Raw genomic sequence first — 25,016 nt, 5'->3', positions numbered from 1 at the left:
AGCGAGTTGCCGTACGTTCAGCCACTGGATCGTACATGCTCAGCCAGCCTACACTCGCTAACTGCCAGTACGTAAGTATATCTAAAGTACATCTAAACTATATCTAAAGTACGTGTGATGTGTGGGGACAGGGGGCCATATCTTCACCCGTGGCCGCTACCAGGCGAAACCCTGCCTTCCCCGGTATTTCGGGGCACCCTCATCTAGTCACCCTAGTCAACTTCTCAGTGGATAGCTCAGGTTCAGCACCTACCACCGGCATCCAAAGGACTCTGTCGGATCGACGGCGGCTCAACTCCATTCCTGGTCAGCTCGCAGGTCTAATTCTTTATCCCAGGTCACCACCGTTCATCACCTAGGGGCACTTTCCACCACTTCCACCATCGGAAAGATTGTCCGACCCTGACAGGTCTCGATTCCGGAATCTCCGGTTGCATAAGTACGTGCTCTACCAGTAGTGCCTGACCTATATATGTACGTATGTCTGTATGTATAATACTGTACTGGGTAGCACCAGTGCTGATAGAGCAGCTGCAGCCGCAACAACACCACTTAAAGTTTTAGGTTTTAAGTGGGTGCGAGGATGAGGAGGAGAGACCAATGCTGGGGGCCCCCCTCAGGCCGCCGGCTGATGAGGCTGCAACTTAGGGCCCCAACCAGCCCAACCTCTTGCCATCTTCCCGCGCCAAACAGCCCTGTGCACACGGCGCGGTGCACAGCGACTGTCGAGGGAACCGAAACCGTCGTAAAGAAAAAACGAACAGCAGCTAGGTGTCTCTCTAGTTTCATCCTGTGCACGTTTCTGACTCCCTTCACTCCCAAGCCAGCTATGTGAATCTCTAACCTAACACTCCTATTGGAAAAAGCAAGGGCCTTTTAGCTTTAAAGTAACGCGCCTTACGCTCCCAATAATGCGAAACCCAAGCTTAACAACGTCATGCTGTTTTCTCCTCATCCAACCCAATTCGAATCCCAGCAGGGTCACTAGTTTTAAAAGTCCGGGTCGTCAAAACCTCCCCCACGCCCCCTCCCCCGGCCGCCGCTAAACTCGTCAAAACCCATAAAACCCCCGCCCGCCGCCGCCGCCCCCCCTCGCCCTCTTCGTCCACCAGCCTCCTCCTCCTCTTCATCGTCAAAATACAAAAACCCTTCATCCCCAGCATAGGCACTCGCTGAGGCCGAAGCTCCAGAGCCCCCAACCCCGCCGTCACCCACGTCCCCGCCCTCCTCCTCCTCCTCCGCGCCCGCGCCCGCCCGCATCTCCTCTAACTGCCCCAACATATCATACTCCTCACCATCCCCCTCATCGCCCAGCCCACCCCGGCCCCCCTCGCTTTCCACATCCTCATCGTCCTCGTCATCGCCGCGTGCACGCAGCTCCCCCTCTTCGTCGTCCACGCCGTACTGACTGTTGTACGTCTCGTCCTCGTCAAGATCCCAGCCCTCCCGCTCCACAGCCTCTAACTGCGCTTCGTACGTCGCCCGAACGCCTTCCGGTGAGGTGGACGCCTGGATGGCCAGTCCCAGCAGCTCCCGGAGGAAGTCCTGGGGCAGAAGTCCTGCGGCGGCGGCTTGCCTGCGGAGGGAGGTGGTGGCAGCGGGAACGGAACCGCGTGTTGGGTTGCGGGGTACGAAGACTGGAGGTGAGGAACACGCACGGCAGGCATGAGGTTTAGTCCGGCGTTAAGCGTGCGTGGGTGGGTCTTACATACAAATACATACATAAATACATATATATACATACATACACACATACATACATACATACATACACATGCAGACAGCTTGCACGGCTACTGGAGCCCAACACACACACATACACACACACACGCGCGCGCTCCAGTGAAAGACAAAGAACACAAAAACCAGGGGCAACAAAACACAGTAAGCAAATCTCGTAATGGAAAAGCACCTTACACATAAGGCTTTAAAGCCAGAGGGAGCGGTTGTCGTACCTCCAGATGGGGCTATCCGGCCCCAGGTCGGGACTGCCGTTGATGTCGTACACTGCCAGCTCGCCACTGTCGGAAGCCACAAAGGCCTTATGGTAGCAGCGCCGTTGTGAAGTCCGAGGAGAGAGTGAAAGGGAGGAGGGGGGCAAGGGAGCGAAAAGAAGGGTCATAAAGAATTAGCTCCTTGCTAAGATTGTGGATGTGTGCGTGTGAATGCGTATGTCAATGTGTGTGTGCATGTGATGTGCGTGCGAATGTGCATGTATTGTGGACGGAATAACCGTGCACCCTTCCCAACGACAGGGCTACTACCCGCATACATACACCTCCCAACCCAATTTTGCATATTTATTCGCCAACCTGCTCCGAAACCAAACCCTAAATCGATGCTTTAACACAATGGATGGATATTGTGTTGTGCTGCCAGCCACCCGCCAGTGCAGCCCGTACATGTACGGCATGCAGCCACGTGCACTTACCTCGATCTGCACGAACCCCTGCAGTCCGAGTCGGTCAGCTATTAACGCCGCGCGCTTGCACGCCGCGTCCAGAGCCGCCGCCGTCAGAGCTTCCTCCGGCGGGGGAGCCAACCACGTCGACGGCGCATGCGCCAGCAGCTCCCCCGACGCCGCACCCGGCGGCGGCAGCTGCGCCACCGCCTGCGCCGCCGCTACAGCCGCCTCCGTCAACGCCGCAACCTCCTCATCCTCCTCCATGCCTTCATCCTCCTCGTTCTCGCCTCCCTCACCCTCATCCGGCCCCGCTCTCCCAGCCACCGCCGCTTCCACTGCTGCCGCCGCCTCCGCCGCCGCATTGCGAGCAGCCGCCAGGTCCGTGGCGGCTTGCTCGTCCACTTCGGATGCTTCCGCAAGGTCCGCCTCCGAAACCAACGCCGCCCGCATGGCTGGCGGCAAGCAGCTCATGGCGCCCAGCGGACCCATCAGAGTAAACGACACCTCCACCCAGCCTTTCTCCCGCCTGCTGTGTAGCCCCGCCGCGACGGCGCCGCCAGCCGCCCCCGCCGCCCCCGCCGCCGCAGTCGCCGCCTCCGGTGCCGCCAGCACCATAAACAACGGATCCGTCTCAACAAACAACTCAAACGACAGCACCGGCGGCGGCCGCGGCGGAAGCCGAATCTCGCCGTGCGGGTACGACAACGTATCGGCGGGAATGCTGGCGTCGCCGTCACGGAGCGCCGTCATGTACGTCACAATGTCAGCGCCGCAACGTAACCGCGCGACGCCAGTGCCGGCCACGTCAGACGCAGGTCGTACAAGGAGCGACACTCCCTCGGGGGGATCTTCCACCACCTCGGATCGGAGCCGGTCCATAAGCTCCTCGGCATGTTGCTCGTCCAGTTCCGCCGCCGTCGCGGCATCCTCGTACGGCAACAGGAAACGTGGCGGCGTATCCACACCCTGAGCGTGAAGGTCCTGTGGGGAGTTTCAAGCCACGGGGTTTTCCAACCAGGTGTTGTAATGATGGCATGATGCAGTTGCAGTCGGCATTAGATCATCTCCGGAGGCTTTCGCCGACCCACGGGTCAGCAGGAGGACACTCGAGGACGGACTGATCTACAAAGTTAACGCCGACAAAAGCGCGAACACCCAGAACCTAGTTTGCCCATAAAACCGCAATTCCGCCAAAATAAATGACATGCCGAATCCCCCGGGGAAAAACAGATTTCGGCAATATCTGACCATCTGGCGATTTTTTAATGATAGACCCATTTTTGTCTTTAAAACAATGATTTTTATTAGATGTGGGTTAAGTATTTTTTACTTTATTTATAGCCATTATTCTACCGTCCATCATGTCGAAGGGGCGATAATATCAGCTCCTGCTTTTCCAATCCAGGAAAAACAGTAATTAACTTCTGGATTCAGACAGGCATGGGGACCCGTGGGCCAATCGGTTCACTGGTACTAAGCCCGAGCAGGACACTCGCCCGACAACCCAATGCAGGTCCATGGGTCATTCTCGCCAATTGACCGACCCGTGGGTCTCTCACCTGCAGCATTTCCGCCGCTTCCGTTCGGTCCCACAGCCACGACATCTGCTGGCTGCCAGGACCTGGATAGCACACGACACGACACGACACGACACGACACGACACGGGAAACACAGTACACGGGGGGAACACGGTGCTGAGAGTATCAGAAGAGAGTGTCATAAGAAATAACAACCAACGTCCAAAAAAAAGCAACAAACGTGGTGACGTGTTGAGGCACACCGAGGGGCGGTATCCCCTCCTGGAGAGGAAGAGAGAGAGAGAGGGAGGCAAGATGCATGAGAGCCAGATGCGATGGGGATGTACGGGCAGGGCTTAAAACTGTACGGGCACCGCCACCCCAAGTACCGCCACGTCGGATGGTCATAAATGCCGTATCGCGGCGGGGTGTGGCCATGGATCCCAGTCGAGCCCCTGACGGGGCCCCTGATCAGTGTAGGTCGACAAAACTAATTGGCGGGGCACAGAGCGGCGCAAGACCGAGCCCCGACAACACTCTCGCGACCTGTCTGTACGTGTGTATGTGTACGTGAGTACGTGTGTGTATGTGTGTACACCAACATGATGTTTTCATGGCACCATCACACCAGCAGAGCGCCCACCCGCCCCCGCTCTGTGTGCAGCGACCCTGAGAACGGCAAGGAGATGAACCGAGGCGACTGTGGGTGGGGGCGGCAATGCCGCTTACACTGCTGCTGCTACTGCTGCTACTTCTGGTGCTGCTGCTACTATTGCTACTGCTGCTATTGCTACTACTGCTATAGCTGGATGTGGTGGTAATATCGCGAGGACGGGGGTGTCGGTGCTAATGGTGGAGTCGTCAAAACTGCATCGACGCCAATCTCTTCGCCTCTTCTCACTCCAAAACACACTTCCCCACCCATCTGCCCGGGTGGTTACCCGGGAGTCTTAGGGTCACCACCACCCTTCCACACACCACACTCCCCGTTGGGGTATTATACGGTTAGGTGCCCCTAGCTAGCGTCAGGCCAGGGTCAATACGTGACAGACCCACCCATACACCCCCCCCCACACACACACACAAACACGTCCCCCCGTCTGTAAAGGTCCTCCTCCCCAAAATGCAATGTCCCCAACCCCTGGCAGCCCCTGCCATGTCTCCCCCATCCACATATCACACATACACACACACCCAGTACCCCCCTCCCCCATACCAAGCTGCCTTCCCCCCTCAATTTCACCTGTCATACACACACATACACACACCCCGACAGACACACATACATACACACATAACCCGCCCATACTCACCCACACAGGGTACCCCATTGAGCTCCAGCAGCACCTGTAGGTGACCGCACTCCGCCATCTCCCCCCGCCCCGCCACCAGCACCACCGCGCCCTCCCGCCGGGCGTCCTCGGCGAAGGTATCCAGGTCCAGGGGGCGGGCGGGCGGGGGCCCCGGCTGACCGAGCACGTTGTCATCCCACATGGAGGCAACACCCTGGGGGTGGGGGGCGGGGGAGGGGTAGGGGGGAGGAGGTCATGTGATGATGCAAGTAGCAAAGAGGGTCATCAACTGCTGCAGGAAAGACCCACAGGGCGTCGAGGTGGGAAAGTCCAACCGAGTTCCAAACTATTTCCCATCTTTGCAAATTGATGTTATGTGGCGGCGGCACGTAGCTAAGGAGCAAATGTAATAAAACATTTGCAGAGAAAAAGACTGTGCAGTGTTCGCTTCCATTGTTTTTTGCATGATTACGCTAGATAATATCAGTGCCGCACAACCCGCTATTTCGATGCCCTGGATGCCTGATAAGGATCCAAGACGTGATAGACGGGACAACTGTAGTGAGGTGGAGGATGTACGGGCAGGTCTTAAAAAATGTACGGGCACCGCCACCCCAAGTACCGCCACGTCGGATGGTCAGAAATGCCGTACCGCGGCGGGGTGTGGCCATGGATCCCAGTCGAGCCCCTGACGGGGCCCCTGATCAGTGTGGGTCGACAAAACTAATTGGCGGGGCACAGAGCGGCGCAAGACCGAGCCCCGACAACACTCTCGCGACCTGTCTGTCTGTCTGTATGTATGTGTGTATGTGTTCGTGTCTTGACGATGCCGGGGCTTGAGCAGCAGATGTAGACATTCCATGCAAGCTTTGCCATGAACCGTGACACGTCCTAGTCCACTGGTACGGCAAGAAACACAGCCCTCTCCAACCCCTCCACCTCCCCACACTCCACAACCACCATCCCCCTTTTGTCCACACCATCCTTAAAACCGCCAACGCGCACCCTCCTCCTCCCACCGCTAATATCATACTCCACACCGCATACGAAGAACCCCCCCCCACCCCCCCACCCGCCCACCTCTAATCCCGCCGCCGCCAGCTCCGCCTGCACGTCGCAATGCACCGCCCGCTGCTGCCGCTGCATCTCGCTGAGGGCGTGCAGGGCCACGCCCTCCCGGGCGGCAGTGCGCTCCAGGGAGGAAAGGGCCTCCGGGACACTTGGCCGGGAAACTGCGAGGTGACAAAACAAGACGAGACAAAACAAGCAAAACGGAACAAGACGAAATAAGGAACACGGAACGGAAACACGGAAAGGCGAGAAGGGGAAGGGGGAATGCTATGCAAGAGGAAAAAGGGAGCGGGGAGACCGGGGGTAAGGAGGCGGGAGATGGGGTACGCAAGCAGGTGCGGTGTGAATGAAGGGCATCAAGTCGTACAGCTAGGTTGCTGCTGGCAGCAGCGGGGGGTAGGAGGGGGGAAAAGCAACAAGTTAAAACCCTAAATGTAAAAACACTACTGCTGATAATTAAGAGTAGAAAATAGGCCTTTTACTTTTAATGAGAACAAAAATAATAACAGTATTCAAATCTGTAACGTTTCAAATCTCAGCAAGCCACGAGCCTGCAGCACGCTCTCTCCAACCCCGTATCTCCTCCCTCCCCTATACACACAGACACATTCAGCCCCCAGCCCCCGCCCTCCCTACTTGTGGCCAGGGTGACCGCGTAGATACACTGCGTCTCGGGCCTCCCCGTCTCCATTGGCGGAGTCACCCTCAACAAATCAACCGACATAGACGGGGGCAGGTCCTCCTGAAGGGGGGTGAGAGGTAGGAGGGAGGTTAGGAGGGAGGGGGGTTAGGAGGGAGAGAAGGGGCGTATCTGTGGTGACGGAATGTGGAACAAAAACACAAACCAAAAGTTACACAAGCAGCAAACAGTTGAAATCAGATACGCAGTGACAGTTGTTCCTCCCCAACCCCAAAACCCACACGCCGCGTCGTGTTTCACCCGGCGTAACCCCACAGTCGAAGCGCCCGTCCATCTCCCCCCCTTTCCTCCCCTTCCGCCCCACCTCCGGGTCCATGCCCAGCCCCGCTATGAACTCTGTACGACGTCGCAACAGCTCGGCTCTCCGCGCCTCCGTGTCCCGGCCCTCCCCCAAGGGCACCAGCAGGAAGGGCTCAACCTGGCAGGGAAGGGGGAAAGACGAACCACACACGATTTAAGCTGCTGCCAGGGCAAGAAGGGGAGTAATAAGGGGGGGGGGAAGACGAACCACAAACGGGGTAAGGGGGGGAGGTATGAGGAAAACGGCGGAGAAAGCTGAGGAAAAAATCAGGTGCCGAAATTGAACATAAAAATCTACATGCCATTTATACATTTACGGTAATAGATCGCTATAGCAGCAAAAAAGACTATGGGGAAAACCACCATGCACCAAATAAATACATTTACAGTTGTCTCCCCCATATGTCCCCCACTTAGTTCGACCTATCCCGCCATCTCCCTACTCCCCTTTCCTCCCCCTCCCTACTCCCCTTCCCCTCCCCTCCCCTCCCTCCACGTTCCAGCATCTCCCCGCTCATTTACACTCCGCCACTCACCACGAGGTCTTGGTACTTGGACAGCTTCGAGATCACATTCGCTCCCGCCAGTAGACCGGCCTCGCGACCCCAGTGACCATCACCGCCCACCACCACCCACACACGGGTGGGATTCATCGGGGGAACCAGCGCCGCCAGCTCCGCACCCGCCAAGTCACCCGTCGCCAACGCCTCAGCAACCAACGGCACCGTGGGGTGATGATACTGCCCATGATCCGTAATCTCCTCCTCTTCGTCTTCTTCCTCTTCCTCGTCGGCGACGTCGGCGTCCACATCAGCAACGTCAGCGTCGTCGGCGTTGTAGTCGTCGTCCTCGCCGCCGGCGACGTCGTCGTCGGCAGTGGAAGCCGGGACACGCCGTACAGTCGCCGTCGACGACGCGGCGGCTGCGGCCCGTGCCACCCCGTGCGCAAACCCGTCCTCATCCTCCCAATCTACAAATCCCACGCGCCCGCCGCTCTGCTCATCGTCGTCCAACCCATCAGCAGTAGCAGTTGAGGATGGAGAGGTCGCCGGTTCGATTCTGTCCGCCGACAAAACAGCTGCAAGCGGCCGGAATGTGGGCAGTTCCGCCAGTCCGCCTCCGAATGGATCCAGGATGAGCTCCTGATTTAGGCCGTCCATGGAGGGCCCTATGGCAGCAATAACTGGTAAACCGGTTTCCGAGTCCCGATCCACCGGCTGTTGGAAATAGGGTTTGTACGGGGTGGGGTGAGGTGGTGGGGGGGGGGGGAAACAGAGGTTGGAATGGCTGCAGCCATGTGATGCAAGAAGCAAACCGATTTGCTGCCTGCACCCAAGTGTCGTTTGGTATGTATGTTTTGTTTAGAGGTTATGAAACCGACACAATCAAACCATGTCAGGCAAGAGGAGGGGGAGGAGGAGGGGGAAGGCACAAGGAAACACATGCTCTCCCGCCATAAATACACACATCACACTAAAGACAAACGAGCGTAATGGTAAGAATGACGGCCAACCAACTAACCGACAAACGAACCAACCAACTTGTAGTAAAGGAAAGCAGTCCACCTACCCAAGAAGGAAAGGAGTTCATTTACTCGCGACCCAGGACAGCCGTCCCTCGATCCCACTTCGGGTCCCAAACCCACTCCACAGACATACACACAGACACACGTACCGCAACAAAAACACCCAAAACCCCCGACCCACCGTGGCCTCGAATCCCAGCTCCATCATCGCCAACGCCTCCAGCTCCTCACCGTCCAGCTTCTCCCTCGCGCTCGCCGCGACCTGCCGCGCCAAACTGCCCTCCTCCCCGTCCACTGCCGCCTGCACCGCCATGGCCGCCGCCGTCAGCCCGGCACTCGCAAACACCGGCAGCTCTACCGCATCATCAGGCGGCAAATTCCAAGTGTACGCCGTAGGGCCCTCCAGGCCAGGTCCCGAGCTGGCGGAACCAAACGACGCCGCGGCGGCCGCCGCCGCCGCCGCCTCGCTGCCCGGCTCCGGAGCCACCGCATCCTCGGGTTGAGGCAGGAACACCTGGACTTCACCCGCCGCCTCTACCACCTCATCTTCATCTTCTCCTTCTTCACCCTCCTCATCCTCGCCTAGCTGTTCCTCGTCCTCGCCTTCGTACTCGTCCTCGTCGGCAGCCTCGCCCTCAAGCTCTTCACCCTCCTCGAACTCGAACTCGCCCTCGGCGCCAGCAGAGTAGGAGGAAGGAGCGGAAGACGCGGATGCCGAGGCGACACCGCCGGCAAGTGCGAGAGGATGTGAGGTAGGAGCTCGGCGAGCTTGACGCTCCTGTACGGTGTTGTTGTACGGTTGTTGGGGTCCGTTAAAACTCCATAAGGAGCGAGAGGTGTTATTCGGGAGGATTCCGTGAAGATGAAAAGATGAAAAGAAATCAAGATATGCAAGGAAACAAGAACTGAGCTGCCGGTGTCCAAAATTTGAAACTCCTCCTTCGTCCCAAGGGAAGAAGACGAAGACAAAGACGAAGGTAAAGGGGAAGGCGTGTGTGTATGTATGTGTGTGTGTGTTCATTCACCGTTGCACGACGACACAAACAAACCCGACAGCGAGACTGTCCCTAGCCCTCACCCTTCTCCCCACCTTCCCCCTACCCGCCTCCAACCCCCCTCCCCCCTCTGCATCTCTCATTCCTCCTCTTCGTTACCACCTCGCTACCACCTCTTCTCCTCTTCCTCCTCCGCCCTCCCTCCACCTGTTTTCCCCACCCCACGCTCCCTCACTACCTATCACCACCACCAACAACAGCAACAACAACAACTAAATAAGGACCAGGGAGCCTGGGGCTGGGCAGCTCACCCGGAACCGCAGGTACAGCTGCACCGGAGTAATGAGCCCAGTCCTCAGCTCCATCACCTCGTCGTCGTTGTCACACATGGCCTCCAACACGGTTTGCTCCTCGGCAGCCGCGGCAGCAGCAGCCTCCTCCTCCTCCGGAGTGGGCTCCGGAACCTAACAAGGTTCCGGGATACGGCAACGGCAACGGAATACGAAAATAATCAACTCAAAACCAACAGAGGAAACCCCTGCTGAAGTCCCAGAGAAAAGCCACGTTACACTATAGGGACTGCATGCATGAGAACACCATCTCCCCCAAGATCCCCTATGAATATAGGTGTATTGGGGGGAATGGTGCCCGTGGCGAAGCCGCTGCCAAACCCTAAGCACTTCTACCTACAGCTGGACAGCGGCCAGGCAGGTAAGGAGGGAGGTGCAGGTCGGGCAATGTGGTTCCACACAGCGGTGATTCAGGTACACCCCGAAAAGACGGCGCCAGGTCTCCAAACGCGGGGGCCGTTGGGGGATGAGAAAGAAGGCAATAATGGGCTCGTTGGCGCAGTTGGCAGCAGTTATGACGAAGTGCTAGTGGGTCAGGAGCTGTCGAGAAGATCTCCATAGAAACGAATGGACACATCCACCCCCGGACATATCCCCGGACATATCCCTCCTCTTCTTGCAGCTGGTCCCCTCGTCCCTTATCCTCTTTTCCACCCCCTGCCTGGGACGCCTGACCTACCCCCGCTGCAGCGCGCGCAGCCGCCGCCTCGGCCTCCTCCTCCTCCGCGTCAACCGCCTCCACTGCCTCCCAGCCATGTCGCCGCGCCAGTTCGCAGATGGCGGCCATTTGCCAGGCTGCCACGACACGAGGATCGGCTGCCGTACCGTCGATGCCGTCCGGCAGCCGCTCGTCTGGGTACGGCAACTCCTTTACGCGGGTCAGGGGAATTTCGGCATCCGCTTCCAACGCCTCGTCTAGCGGCATGGAGCTCATAATCTCGGACAACGTGTCGCCGAAATCCTGTTTCGTACGGCAATAGCGCAAGGAGATGCAAGAGTGCGACGGGGGAAAAGGGGAGGGTACGTGTGGGTGGGTGCATCGGCGTGTCGTGGTGTGGCCATATCGGAGGGGGGGCGCCAGGGAGGTTGTGGAAGGGGCTGTGGTAAAACAGCGGGTGAGTGTCGGTTTGTCCGTCCAGGCTCATGTCCGAGGGCTGGATAGCATTCAGGCAGCCGCACGGATAATCTACTGAATGGCCGCCGATAGCGGTTAGTGTGGCGCCTTCTCTTTAAGAGATTTCCCGCAAGCATTAGTCATGTTGTGCTACTGCTGCGGGTGCTTGGGACGCGTGTCACGGAACAATGGCCCTTGCCTGGCCCCTTCAGGGCCCATATGTATGAGCCATGAAGTTAAATTCTTTGGGGGAAGGGTCGCGCAACCTTAGAAATTGCAACACACGGTAAACATATGCAGTAGCGAAAGGCAAAAGCAAGCGAACGTTCGTACACATGACACGGGCACGGGGATTGGGGCCCTATGGTGACTCGCATGTATTTGTTCGTCCAGGCTCATGTCCGAGGGCCGTGGTGTGCATCACAGAGCGGCCGCACGGATAATCTACTGAATGACCACCGTTAGTACGGCGGTTGTTGTGGCGCCTTCTCTTCAAGAGATTTCCCGCAAGCACTAGTCAGGTTGTGCTACTGCTGCGGGTGCTTGGGACGCGAGTACGAAACATGCATCCATACGATTCATCTCCCCTCCCATGGCGGCGAGTACTTGCCGCTCCAAACTTACTGTGCTTTACTGTGTCTATGTCTACATAAGTTTGTGGATGAGCGTGCGCGCATGTTATGATGCGAATTTATATATTTGGATTTAATCCCCGGTGGTGGTTAAATATCATCAGCTATATAAATCACAGCCGGGATGACATTGATGAAGGTGAGAGATGACTTGGAACGCGGGCCTGGATCCGCTTACCGGATTGCTGACCATACCCCCTCGATCTTCCCTTCCCCCTCCTTCTTCCTTCTTCCCCCTCCCCCCTCCCTCCCTCCCTCCCTCCCTCCTTCCCTCCTTCCCTCTCCCCCCCCCTCTCCCCCCCCTCTCCCTCCCCCCTCCCCCTTCCCCCTCCCTTCCCCCCGTCCCACCCACCCCCAATGCATCTACGGCGGCATCGAGCGCCATTCGGTGACCATCCAGAGCCACCGCAGACACCATGTCCGCCGCAACAGGGTTGGGGTCGTTGCCGTACTATGGACGAGCATCAGCAGCCCGCCCCAGGGCGATGAAAATGCGGAAGGGGGAAGAGGGGAGGGGTGAGCGATGACAGGGGTGAGTGAAAGACGCGGAGGAGTTAAGCGGGTCAGGAAGCACCTCGGGGGGTTGGAGAAGAGGGGCTGATGGCTGAGTGGTGGAGGAACGATATGATCAACAGTCCATTCTCCCTCTGCTCCTCCTCTCCCACTACAATTGTAAGGGGGGATGCACGCACGACGGAACCCAGCCACGTGCAATGTATGTGACACGAGGGAACGGGCGGTCAGGCGCCGTCAGGAGTAATGTCCAGTTGAGAAGTCGGTAAAAGAAACGGTAAACGGTAAACGGATAACAAATTTTCACCACTTGGGATCTCACAAGCCTTCCAAACACACACGATATACATACACACAAGAACACTCACCCGCCTATAACTCAACACTAGCTCCCCAACACCCCCAACACCCCTACCTCCCCTTACCCCTCTTGGAAGGCCAGTTGCCTCCTCCATTTGCTCCTCCACAGCGTCGGCCATCATCTGGACCTGAAGGGGCACCACCATCATCATCATCATCATCATCATCATCATCATCATCATCATCATCATCATCATTCGCACATACAGACCGACATACGCGGTTAGGTGGGTGAAACGCTATGGTGGCGACACGCAGTGCGGTGTGCGTGCGAGGGGAGAAATTATGACGCAGGAAAACGATGGCGGCCGGTGGCGCGATGGTGGTGCTGATGGTTGTGGTGGTGGTTGTAGTGGTGGTTGTGGTATTCCCTCCCCTAAGGACACTAGGGTTTCTAACATCACAAGTTTACACACAAACACACACGCACAAACACATACACCCCAACCCCAACAACCCCCTTGGCCCGCTCACCCTTGCTGGCCCGTCGGCATCCTCCCAATGATCCGGATCCATTTCCTCGATCCACATGTCGTACTCGTCAGCTTCCTGCAAGGGCCGGGTCACGGTCAGCATTGAGACCCAGTGGCAGTAACAGCAGCTGTAGCAGTACACAACGCAGCAACAGTCGCTTTCCAATGTCATTGAAACCATACAGACATACAACCAGCCCCAGGCCCACCAGCCACCAGGCTAGCCTACCATGAACCTAACCCCCCAACGGATAACCCAGCCCCAGCCCCAGGCCCAGAGGTCGCGCCGGTCAGAGGTCGAGCCTCCACACACACGCTCCCCACAAATTGGAGATGCATCTCACACTACCTAGCTTACCTACAACCCGCCACATAACCACGTGTTTTGCCGTACCATACCCCCCAAACTCACCCTCAGGTGCTGTAGTACGGCAGTGTGGTACAGCGGCAGCTGCGGCGGCATTGGCAGCTGCAGCGGCTCCGGTCCCACCTCCAAGGGTTCCGCCGCCGCCGCCGCCGCTGCCGCCGCCGCCAGCCCCACCCTGTCCTCCTCCTCCTCCGCCCTCTCCTCCGCTTCCTCCACCTCCTTCAGCATTGCAGCCCCCTCAGCGCCGTCCTCCGCTTCCTCGACCTCCTCCACTGGACCTGCCCACTCTTCCGCCGCTGGCGGCACCTCCGCTGACGCCGCCTCCAGGATCGCCTCCACTGCCGCCGCCTCTTGCGCCTCCTCCGGCGACCTGTACGGCTCCGATGGGACGAGCGCCCGGCGGTCGCCTGCCACAGCCGCCCGCCGCAGGGCATTATTGGCGAGGTTTCGGAGCAAGGCAGCATGCGGGAGGCCCACCTCCGCCGCTTGCAGTACGGCAGGGTGGCGGCCGTCAAGCGGCAGGTCCACCGCCACGCCAGCGAATCGTACGGTAGCGCCCTCGCCGTTGGTGGCGCCGTTGAGCCGAATCGCCGGGTTAAACACCGACAGGTTCGCATGCCTGTAGGACGTGCCAGGTAGCCCCAGGTACAGATTGCGTAAGAGGGAACAAGGTAACTAGGGGCACTAGGCCAGCAGGTTTCATTGACTAAGACGGGACGGGACGGAACGGGGGGCACATATTGAAGATTTTGGCATATCAGTGCGCAAAGTGAGAGGAATTGATCCTGGACGGCGCTGAGGGCGCTGCTGCGGGTGAGGCAAAAGACGAACCACGAGCGGGGTGGGTGGGAGGGATGAGGAGAGACTACCGAGGGGGGGCAACAAGCTCTCAGGCATCGAGGGAAACATCGGCACGTGGCCGCAAGACACAAGACATTTCTTTTCGGGAATGGGCAGTCCGTCAACGCCGCCATGTGAGTAATGACCAGGTAAAAAGACGACGCTTGTATTTTCCGTCCTAACGAACAGCTACCCACTCTACCAAAGTAGGAGGGAGGTCCGGGGGGAGGTGGATTGGAGTTCTGTCGCCAAGCCTTATTATACTGAGAACACCTCTCTGTAACATTTACTTCTACCTTTCTGCTGAGGGGTTTAGTTTGGGGAAGGGTATTAGGAAAACTGTACGGGCAGCGCCACCCCAAGTACCGCCACGTCGGATGGTCATAAATGCCGTACCGCGGCGGGGTGTGGCCATGGATCCCAGTCGAGCCCCTGACGGGGCCCCTGATCAGTGTGGGTCGACAAAACTAATTGGCGGGGCACAGAGCGGCGCAAGACCGAGCCCCGACAACACTCTCGCGACCTGTCTGTACGTGTGTATGTATGTGTGTTCAACAAGATGTTTTCATAGCACCATCACACCAGCAGAGCGCCCAAATAACTAGGGTTGTGCGAACACATCAGACTTGTGAGAGCAAACCAGCCCCCGTCCGAACAACACCCGCCCCGGCCCCGAGTAGAGCCGATGTGGCTGAGAGCATGACGATGTTGGCTGTGTTCACGTGAGGCCTTCAGTGTTGCTGATATTGGAGGTAACAAACGCAACCGAAAACGGAAACGGTTACCTACCAACTGCTGCCGTAGTCGTAGTACTCTTCCAGAGGGGCGGGATCCGCCGCAATGCGTTCCAACTCCTGCTCCGCGATCCGCGCCAAAATAAACGGATCCGGGTCGTACAACGTCGGCACGTCATCCACCTCCTCGCCCTTGCCCCCCATCGTCTCCTCGACCGTATCCGCATACCGTGCCGGAAGGTCCACCCAACCCTCCACCGTCGCCACATCTCGCAACCCAAGCTCGCCAAACAACCGAGCCGCGGCATGCCGTACGGCATGCGTTAGCTTGCGACTGAAGCGTGGCGGCGTGTGGAGACGAACAGAGGAAATAGCGGGCATAGTGACCCGTGGGTCAAATACCGCTCGCCAGGACTCCGGCTCGATCGCGAGCGAATCGGAACGCGCCGCCGCCACTTGGTCATCGTCGGCGCCCTCACGAAGCGCCGCCCATTCGGCCATATCAGCGTTGTGCTTCAAAATCTCAATCTCAGTGTCGTACAGTTCGATTTCGCTCGGCAGTAACGCCACAGGACCATCTGTAAAGGAACAGCACACACATAGGGGCCACACAGGGCCCGGCACGTTGTGGCGCAAATCTGAACATATCCACAATATCCACATTAACATACATTCCCGCACCCGCCTCTGTCTTAAAACCCACCAATCTTAAAAACCACCAATCTTAAAACCCACCAATCAAGCCGCACCTGGAGTTTCCACCACGGTGCAAATGAAGCGAGCCGAAGTGGAAGCCGGTGCCGGCTCCAACACAACCGTTGAAGCCGCCTCCAGCGCCAACGACTCCCGATACCGGGAAGAGGTGGAGGAAGAGGTGGAGGAGGAGGCTTCTAGTACGGACTCCGTCAGCGGTGCGCTCAGCAACTCAACCACTCGCTCAACGCCAAGTGCGGTGTCGGCGTCGGCCGCTGAAGGCGAACTCAGCGAGTGACGTGGACGGACCAAAAAGAGCTGCCGCTCGGGATCGAAACCCTGACGTGAGGAGAAGACGAAAAAGGTCGATTGGGGTGGATTGGGGGACGAAGGGGCAGCAATCAAACCACGCAAAAAGGTAGTAAAACACAAACTAGCGAGCCACTAGCTATTTACCTGTTCCGTACACCAGGCCAACACCTTGTCGCGAACCACCGCAGCAGCAGCCGCCACCACTAGCGCCGCCGCCTCATCTTCGGGATCCTCCCCCTCCTCCTCCTCGTCGTCGTCGTCGTCACCGCCTTGCTCCGCCGCTGGCGGCGGCTGCGGCTGCGCTGCGGCTTCTCGTACCGCCACCACAACATCCGCCACGCCAACCTCCAGTTGCGGTACGACAGGGTACGACAACGATTCCAACCGACGAAGAACCCTGTCGTACAAAACATCCGAGCAGGAATCAGTAAGGACGAGTATGAGTTGGACATGGACAGGGGACGCAAATGAGGCGGTCAAAGGGGGGTTTGCGTGTGACGCTGCCTTGCAGATGCCGTACTGCCGTACCAGTGAAGGAACACCGAGCACACGAAACACTCTCTCCCGCGCGACCCGAGAGGCCGCCCTGGGGGTGGGGGATTTCCAAACCACATCACAAATCCAAATGAGGGGGATTACGAGGGGAGCTTCTGACACTTGTCGACTCGACAAACCCCAAGTACTAATACCTTTCCCCACGACAACAACACCCCCCACGCGGACGCACCCCCTCACGCGGACGCACGCCCCCAGACGCACTCGAGGCGGTCATGAGCCAGTGCCGCCGCCTCTGCCCCCGTGCCCACATGCGGCACTCCCGCCGCCTGCAGCGCCCCCTGCAGAGATCCGTACAGCTCCGAGCCCACCGGCACAGACGGGAACACCACATGCGCCGCACCGCGAAGGTGTGCGGCCAAGGAAGACACGTCGGGGAAAAAAACAGGGCCGCCGCCGCCGCCGCCGCTGCCGCCACTGGCGGAGGCGGCTGCCGCCGCCGTGGGCTGCACGGGTCCATCCAGCACCGGCACGTCCAAGCTCAGCGGACTCGGCGGCGGTACGGCAAGCAGCTCCCGGTGTACAGCAGGCAGGCATCCCGCCGCCAACTCCGCCGCCGTCGCGGCGTACACCTGCGCCGGCGACAGCAGCGTGGACTGGCCCGTCGCGCCATCGAGCCACCACACCGACACCACCACGCCCTGCGGCGGGCGCGCGACGCCGCCAGCCGTCGGCGCGTACGACAATGTCGCATCCAGCTCCGGCTGGTCTTCCTCCTCCACTATCTCCACTGCCGCCTTCGGGCCGCTTTTTCCGGTCTTGCGGCGATCTCGGCCTGCCTCCTGTGTGTTTGCTGCCGCTTCTCCTTCCGCCGCCTCCTCTTCCGCCGCCTCTGGCCTTTGGGGCCTTACCATTTGGTCCATGGGGGAGGGCATGTGGGCGGTGTACAAGTGGTCAAGGAGGGCTCGCGCCGACTCCAGGGAGCGCTGGGCCAGGTCCAGGCGGCCTGCAGGAGCGTTACCACGCATGGCAGGCACTTAGATCCAAGTACTCGACCGTACAGATACACGTCATATAACCAGACAAATATATATGTATATATACATTCCAATGCTAAAAAGTTCCTTTTCAAGCTAAAAATCAAACATTTATTGAAGTTTGGAAAACAAGTTTGCTTAAGCTAGTTTAATGCTACAGGAACGAGAAACAAGAAACTGGTGCTGCAGCTGCAGCTGCGGCAGACATAACGGCCTTCGTTTGTTTGTCACTCGTCAGTCGCGACACGGCTAAGGGCGAGGGACAGGCTCTAGAAAATATTGAAATTTAACCCCCAAGACCAACCCACAAATCTTCATCACCACCGGCACTATCAACATGTACCAAGACCCCACCCCACCCCACCCTTCCCCCCCACCTGGAGTGCTACCCGCCACCACGGCCACATCAACGGGCGCCTCCATGCCCAACGTAATCAACCGCTGCGGTTCCCCCATCAGCGCCGAAACCACTGCCGCCGCCCTTTGCTCCACGGGCAGCTCCGCCAACGCCACCAACCGACGCGCCTCAGCCTCGGCCTCCGAAACCAAAGGCGGAAGGCCTGCTGCCTCCGCAGCAGCTACGTCCGCCCCGTCCTTGGCCCCGGCAGCACCAGCGTCTGAAGCTGCTTGTGTGCCGGTCTGTGGGCGGTCAGTAAGTAGGTTGTAGGAGGGGCGGGCGGGAGGGAAGATATTTCTTTTCATAATCAGCGAGCAACGGAACCAGGGGAGGAGGGTGGAGGAGGAGGCCGGAGAAGAAACACATCAGCAGCTCGATAGTGCTCAAGACACAGCTGCTCGTGAAGACAGGCGAGCGGTGGTATCCTTAAGAAGGCTCCTTAACTGCAGCATTCGGAGGTGCAGCTAATGGCCAACAGCTGCAGCAGGAGGATATAATCAATAGCAGCATCAGAGGGAAAACAGCAGTAAACAGACAAGGCCAGCTCTGGCTCATGTCGTAGTTCGCCCGACGCATAAACCACCCCTACACACACACACACAGCCGTAACGCCAGGACATACCAGGAGCTCGGTGGACAACTCCCGGGCCTCCTCATCTTTCTGGACATACAAACGGAGGTACACAAACAAACATGCATACATGCATTCACATATCCGGTTGAGAAGGGTGGATGCGCAACTCCAAAAGGTGTTTAAAATGATATAGTGAAAAGCTAAGGAAAACAAATTGTTTCGTACGGCAATAGCGCAAGGAGATGCAAGAGTACGACGGGGGAAAAAGGGGAGGGTACGTGTGGGTGGGTGCATCGGCGTGTCGTGGTGCGGCCGTTTCGGGGGAGGCCAGGGAGGATGTGGAAGGGGCTGTGGTAAAACACTTGAGTGTCAGTTTGTCCGTCCAGGCTCATGTCCGAGGGCCGGATAGCATTTAGGCAGCCGCACGGATAATCTACTGAATGGCCGCCGATAGCGGTTAGTGTGGCGCCTTCTCTTTAAGAGATTTCCCGCAAGCATTAGTCATGTTGTGCTACTGCTGCGGGTGCTTGGGACGCGTGTCACGGAACAATGGCCCTTGCCTGGCCCCTTCAGGGCCCATATGTATGAGCCATGAAGTTAAATTCTTTGGGGGAAGGGTCGCGCAACCTTAGAAACTGCAACACACGTTAACATGTGCAGTAGCGAAAAGCAAAGGTAAGCGAACGTTCGTACACATGACACGGGCACGGGGATTGGGGCCCTATGGTGACTCGCATGTATTTGTTCGTCCAGGCTCATGTCCGAGGGCCGTGGTGTGCATCACAGAGCGGCCGCACGGATAATCTACTGAATGACCACCGTTAGTACGGCGGTTGTTGTGGCGCCTTCTCTTAAAGAGATTTCCCGCAAACAGTAGTCCAGGGAGTGCTACTGCTGCGGGTGCTTGGGGCGCGAGTACGAAACATGCATCAAACAGTGCCGTACAACGAAGTACAAAAACCAGCCCCAGGGGCTGAGTTCGAGTGCGAGCGTGATTTACACAAACGCAGAGCTTCTGCTAATACTACTAGACTACTACCATTATTGCTGCTGCTATTGCTGCTACTACTACTACCACTGCTATTATCGCTACTGTTATTACTACTACTGCTGCTGCTACTACTGCTGCTACTACTACCGGTGTTATTTTTTGTCAGAAATCCACTGTAACATTAGCCCAAGCATTTCATTCATACATTCAAGCATTTCATTCCCCACATACAGCACCAAACCCTTAAAAAACCAAACCGCTCGCACCTTTCGTAAAGCTGCCAAATACCTGGACTGCAACTCCAGGCGATCGCCCGAAGTGGGCAGCCCCAGCTTGTCCAGCTCCTCGCGCAACGTCCGAACAGACATGCCCAAGACCACCTCTAATCGAGCTGAGGCGGCGCGCTCTGCGCGTTCGGCGTCGCGGGTCGAGAGGGCGGCACCACCGCCAGCCGCGCCAGCAGCGGCTCCAGGACCAGGTGGCCGACCGCGACCTCGGCTTTTGCCGTGCATAGTCACATACACGAGAAGTCGTTCTTGCATGTCGTACTTGTTTCCGGAGCTACGCTTTCAGGGGAAGAAAACCGGGTTAGGAAATGCACGGCGGGGTGAAGACGGAAGGCAGGGTGGTGGTTAGGTTTGGGCTCGAGACACAATGACAGGGGGTCCACGTAAATCACCAAAAAATGCGTGTTGAGACTGGACAGACGAAGCTACTTCGGTGACTATAAATATGAGTATGAGGAGGAAGGGTGCCCTATCCCCAACCTGCCATGTCTACAGCAGCCAATCCCATTCTAGATCAAAACCCCACACACACACATACACACCACAACCAAACCCAGCCCAGACACCACCACTGCACTGCACCGCACCTCACCTGTCCATGCCAAAGTGTCTTAGTGCATCGCGAAGATCTTCCACTCGCATTCGCCGTACATCCACAGGTGCGATCTGGTCGTAATCAATGGTGCTGGGAGGCGGCGGCGACCCAGCGCCAGTGTCGCCCGACTCCCCCTCCATCGCCTGAGTGGAGGAACCTGGAGGTTGTGACCGTAACGCCTCCAAGCGGTCCAGTAAGCGACGCGCGGCGGCGGGATCAAGCTGGGCGTCCTGCGGTGCAACGAGGACGCAAAGAAGAGAATGTGAGGAGTGGAGTGTATTGAGTGGAGTGAAAATCATAGTCAAGGCGGAAAGAGGTGGTTGGGGTGGGGGTGGCGGGAAGGACACGACCAACAACGCAGACACACATCCACGGGAAGTTGTCCATACGAGCGTCACGTCTATCGGCGAGCGTGCAGGCGTCACATTTGCCTGGGTGAGGACAAGCTGGGGCGATTTTATACCCGGACGGAGCTCCTGCATTTCATTTCATAACAAGGTAACGCAGCGCGGAGATACTATTGGCGAAAGACAGCTGGATTTCAAGATTTGAATTTCGCTGGATCCAAGCCCCACCTTACCCTAATCTCCTCCTCCAGTTTCTCCTCTGCTTGGAAACGGACCAGCTGGTCCAACAACACAGGCTTGGACTGGTAGCTCGGGTTGCGCTGCAACTGCTTCAAAGTCTGTTCAAAGGGGGTTAGGAAAAGGAGGAAGGAAAGAAAAGGGGAGGAAGGCAGGGGGCGGATAAGACAACGCCATGAGATAACCATTATCAGAACCAAAGAGTTATTCTCAAACAGACATACAGACAAACATGCAGCTGGCTCGCAAGGGCCTGGGCCCCCCCAAAAAAACACAAATATATAGATAGATATACATACACAAAGCAAAACAGAAGTGGAATCCATACAGGGCGCAGTCACAACCAAGAGCCACACCAAAGCCGGTACCAGATCCCATACCAGATTACCATATCGAAACCCACATTGAACAGCTTTTGCCGTGTCATGTTCACATTCTGTCGATAAAGTGGCCCCGATATCTCGGCCAACAGCAATTTGCGATCTGAAGGGGAAATCGCCGCCGGGTCGAACTGCACCACGTCCTCCTCCTCTTCAGCCTCGCCCTCGTCGTACTCTTCCTGCTCGTCCTCATCGTCGTACTGCCGCGAAGGCACTGTCCCTCCACGACCAGCACCAATCTCCCTAAAGCAGCAACACCAGCACGGAACCGATTACCGATACCTAGCTTACGTAGGACTGTAGACGCAGAATATGATGTACTGTCCCTCAGCCTCTCTCTGGCCCCATCGCAGGTCGAAAACCACTCAAAAATGCCACTCACTTCTTCACCTCCGCCACCATGCACTCCGCCAGCCGCATCGCCAGCTCCTGCTTGTTGCCCCGGGTGGGAGCTCCGTAGTCCCGCAGGAGGGCGGCCAGCTCCGAAACCTTCAAAGGAAGCAGCTCCGGAAGCAGCGAGGCGGGGTCGTCGGACAGACCGGGGAGTGCGGACGGAGAAGAGCTGCGAAACGAAGGGGAAAGTGGAGGAGAAGGTTGGCAGGTGATAGGGCGATGACGACGAGCGGAAAAACAACAAAACGTCCCTCCCAGCGGCGGTTATGTGATTGCGGAAGGACGTACGCACTTTGCAGCGCTCTCAAGACATTCAATCGCCATTCAAAAATAACAGCAAGAGAAAAACGGAAAGGAGGTCTGTATTTTAAACATCCACAAAAATTAAATTATTTCCCGCCATTTCATGATACACACAAGAGAAAGGAGAAATAAATGCATCTTGCTGTATCCGGTAAGAATGACCCCCGACCCGTGGAAGGTGTATAGGCGGTCCGGGGGCAAAGTGAGACGGATTCAGGTTGCTGTACGGCGTACGGCAGTCAGCTGGTGAGAGGGCACATGGTATCGGACAGGCAGGACCCCCCCACACCCCCCACGCGCTCAGATGGCGGCAGGGAGAAGGAAGCGACCCTGCCATCCCCGCCCTTCCAGAGTTACGCCGCGCCCGTGCTTATGGGCGCCTGCGCCCTCTCCTAAAGGATATTCATGTTCGTTTGTTATTCTTGTTGTTCTTATCGTTGCAGTGGTGTGGTGACGGGAAGGTCGCTGAAGGCCCCACCGCGCCAAAGATGCATGGGGCTGCCCTAGTGGCTGCGGTAGTAGGTGCACAAGGCAGTTGGTTGCGGTGGTTGCAATGGATGTGGATGTGGCTGTGGGTGATGGTCGCTGTGGTCAGTTGCGTTTTCAGGGGTTTAGGAGCCAGCAGCATGAGGAGCCAAGCAGTTAGGCAGGACGAATTCGGAAGTGTCATGTCCGTCCCCGCAGCCCCCCCCCCAGAACGCAGGCAACGGAATGGAGCCCGGCCCCGGGGGGGGTCCCCCAACGAAGGGGGGAGGGATGAGGTGCGGCCGCTGGGGTTCGTGTTTCGTTGTGTGGCGGTGTTTCATCCCACCGGCCGTTTAGGAAGAAATCGGCACAGCGGGTCAAATGGCCGCCCGGAAGGAGACGGGCAAGGATAACGAGGAAACTGATAACGAGGAAAAAGAAATAGCCAGGAGAGCAGGCATGGGCAGGCTGGGAAAGCATAGGAACCCCCCTTTTAAACAACGTTCCTGACCTTTCCCTTTTTTCCTTCGCCAGAATCAACGCCACCATCACCATTCGCCGAAACGATCCATAGCAGCGTCAGCGACAGAAACGACACTGCCAAACTGCCCTCCTCGTTCCTAATTAAGAGGGCCTTATTGCTGCCTGTGTTCGCCGTACTGCTGCCTGCAGCGTTGCCCCGGCTCTGCCATCCAACACAACGTAGCCGGCCCCATACAGCCCTCCCCTGTACGGCACATGCCCCCTGTCAGAACATGCACGGCTCTTAACCAGCCCAACCGAGCCCCCCCCATCCCTGTCTTCCTCCTCCTAATCACCCTGCCGCGTTGTGCGGTCGACCCCGCTCACCCAGGCACCTCTTCCTCCTCCTCCTGCTCCTCCTCCTCCCCTGGTAGTTCCGTGGCCACGTTCCTGATACCCAAAAGCGGCTCCAGATCTTCCCCGGACTGCAGCAAATCTTGCGCGAGCCGCTCCTACAGACCAGACCAGGTGTTAAAAATAGTTCACAACAAATAAACAACACGGCCGTCTGGAGGAGGCAAAGTCCAAATCGCCAAGCCGAGGAAAACATGAAGGGTCAGACCAGCGCGGCGAGAACCTGGCGAACCAAGCCAATGCAGTGCGCCGCCAGAAACCCCCGGCGCAAGGCAAGAGAGCGGAGAGCAAGGTGCCCCCAACCATCGTAGCAACTGTTATCCCCCCAAGGAGGAAATGCCGCAACCGTTCCAAAATGTTGGTTGTTTCCAACCGCACGCACCTAACACAACCCCCAACTACCAACCGTGCTCGTACCTGCAAATCGGGCTTCTTGCCAGACACGTCGAGGCCCCGCTGCGCGCACATCCGCCGAAGATCATTGTACGGCATTTCCTCCAAACGGTCCAGTACGGCATCCAAAAGCTCCCCCTCGTCTAGTTCCACGTCCTCCTCGTCTTGTAGTAGTTGTTGTTCTTCTTGTTGCTGATCGGGGTTCTCCTCACTGCCGTCCGATGCCATCATGCTCTCCTGGAGCCGGGCCTCAGCCAGGCGTGTAACAAGCTCGTCCTTACGGCCGCCGGCGCTGAGGCCGCGGTCTCGGAGCTCCAGCTGCAACTCCCGAAAGCTCAACTGGGACAGCTGGGCCTCCCAGAATTGCAGGTCGTCCGCTCCGTCAGGAGGGAGGGGGCCGCGGGCCTGTGACGCCTCTGCGGACTCGTCATCGCTGTCGTTGAGGCCAGCGGCTGGGGATCTGCGGGTTTGGTGAGAGTAGGAATATGGACAGGCAGGTTAAGGCACGGCCGATGGAATAGCGCTGTAAGAAATGACATGACTAAGTGAAAGGGATGCGTCATAGGCGGCAGATCTAATGGGAGCCGAGCGCTCTGACGAAACGGCCAGAGTCTGAGCCTCGCTGCAGCAAGTGGGGCGTAAAAGCAGCCGGGCGTGGACTTTGCGATGCAGCCACACTCGCCCGGTCAAAGTAGTTTAAAAGCCGACACGATAATCCGTTGTTGATGCAGCAAGCAAACTTATAAAATTCCGAAAAATTTCGTAAAATTTCGCTGTGTGAGTAAACACACGACCGAATTTTGACGCCGACAGCAGCCGCCGTGTTCGCCATCGCTTGCAGCCGTGACGCCCTTACCTTCCGGCACGCTTTGCCTCCAATAGCAGCCTTCTCCTCAGGGGCAAGTGCGATGGAACAAGCCCTCGCCGTGCGCGCCGCGCCACATGGTAAACGCCGGCGCAACCCACCCGGATTCTCACAGGTCGGTGCCCGCCGAGAGTCAACATGCTGAAATGACGTAACTAAGTGCGCTTGGGCACTTTCGGTGATTACCC

At 57.8% G+C, this 25,016-nt stretch overlaps 1 protein-coding gene across 1 annotated transcript; it reads right to left on the bottom strand.

Moving 5' to 3' along the window:
* Positions 1-144: 144 nt before the first annotated feature.
* VOLCADRAFT_108127 (uncharacterized protein) lies at positions 145-24,968 on the bottom strand (the record flags this gene model as incomplete). Its single annotated transcript, XM_002958376.1, has 30 exons — positions 145-695; positions 1,216-1,576; positions 1,956-2,041; positions 2,432-3,385; positions 3,964-4,025; positions 5,236-5,428; positions 6,295-6,446; positions 6,922-7,027; positions 7,290-7,403; positions 7,822-8,502; positions 8,992-9,588; positions 10,117-10,269; positions 10,835-11,116; positions 12,254-12,352; positions 12,783-12,902; positions 13,249-13,323; positions 13,660-14,233; positions 15,244-15,766; positions 15,938-16,220; positions 16,338-16,590; positions 16,929-17,694; positions 18,103-18,364; positions 19,954-20,248; positions 20,567-20,799; positions 21,150-21,254; positions 21,557-21,776; positions 21,916-22,095; positions 23,544-23,668; positions 23,988-24,423; positions 24,820-24,968. The coding sequence occupies 30 exons, from the start codon at positions 24,966-24,968 to the stop codon at positions 645-647; spliced, it is 8,490 nt and encodes a 2,829-aa protein (XP_002958422.1). The 3' UTR covers positions 145-644.
* Positions 24,969-25,016: the final 48 nt, after the last annotated feature.

Source organism: Volvox carteri (assembly GCF_000143455.1).
Source record: "Volvox carteri f. nagariensis unplaced genomic scaffold VOLCAscaffold_93, whole genome shotgun sequence".
Classification (NCBI taxonomy): Eukaryota; Viridiplantae; Chlorophyta; class Chlorophyceae; order Chlamydomonadales; family Volvocaceae; genus Volvox; species Volvox carteri.
The sequence above is the reverse complement of the archived record's forward strand: the minus strand, read 5'-3'. Positions and strand labels throughout refer to the sequence as shown.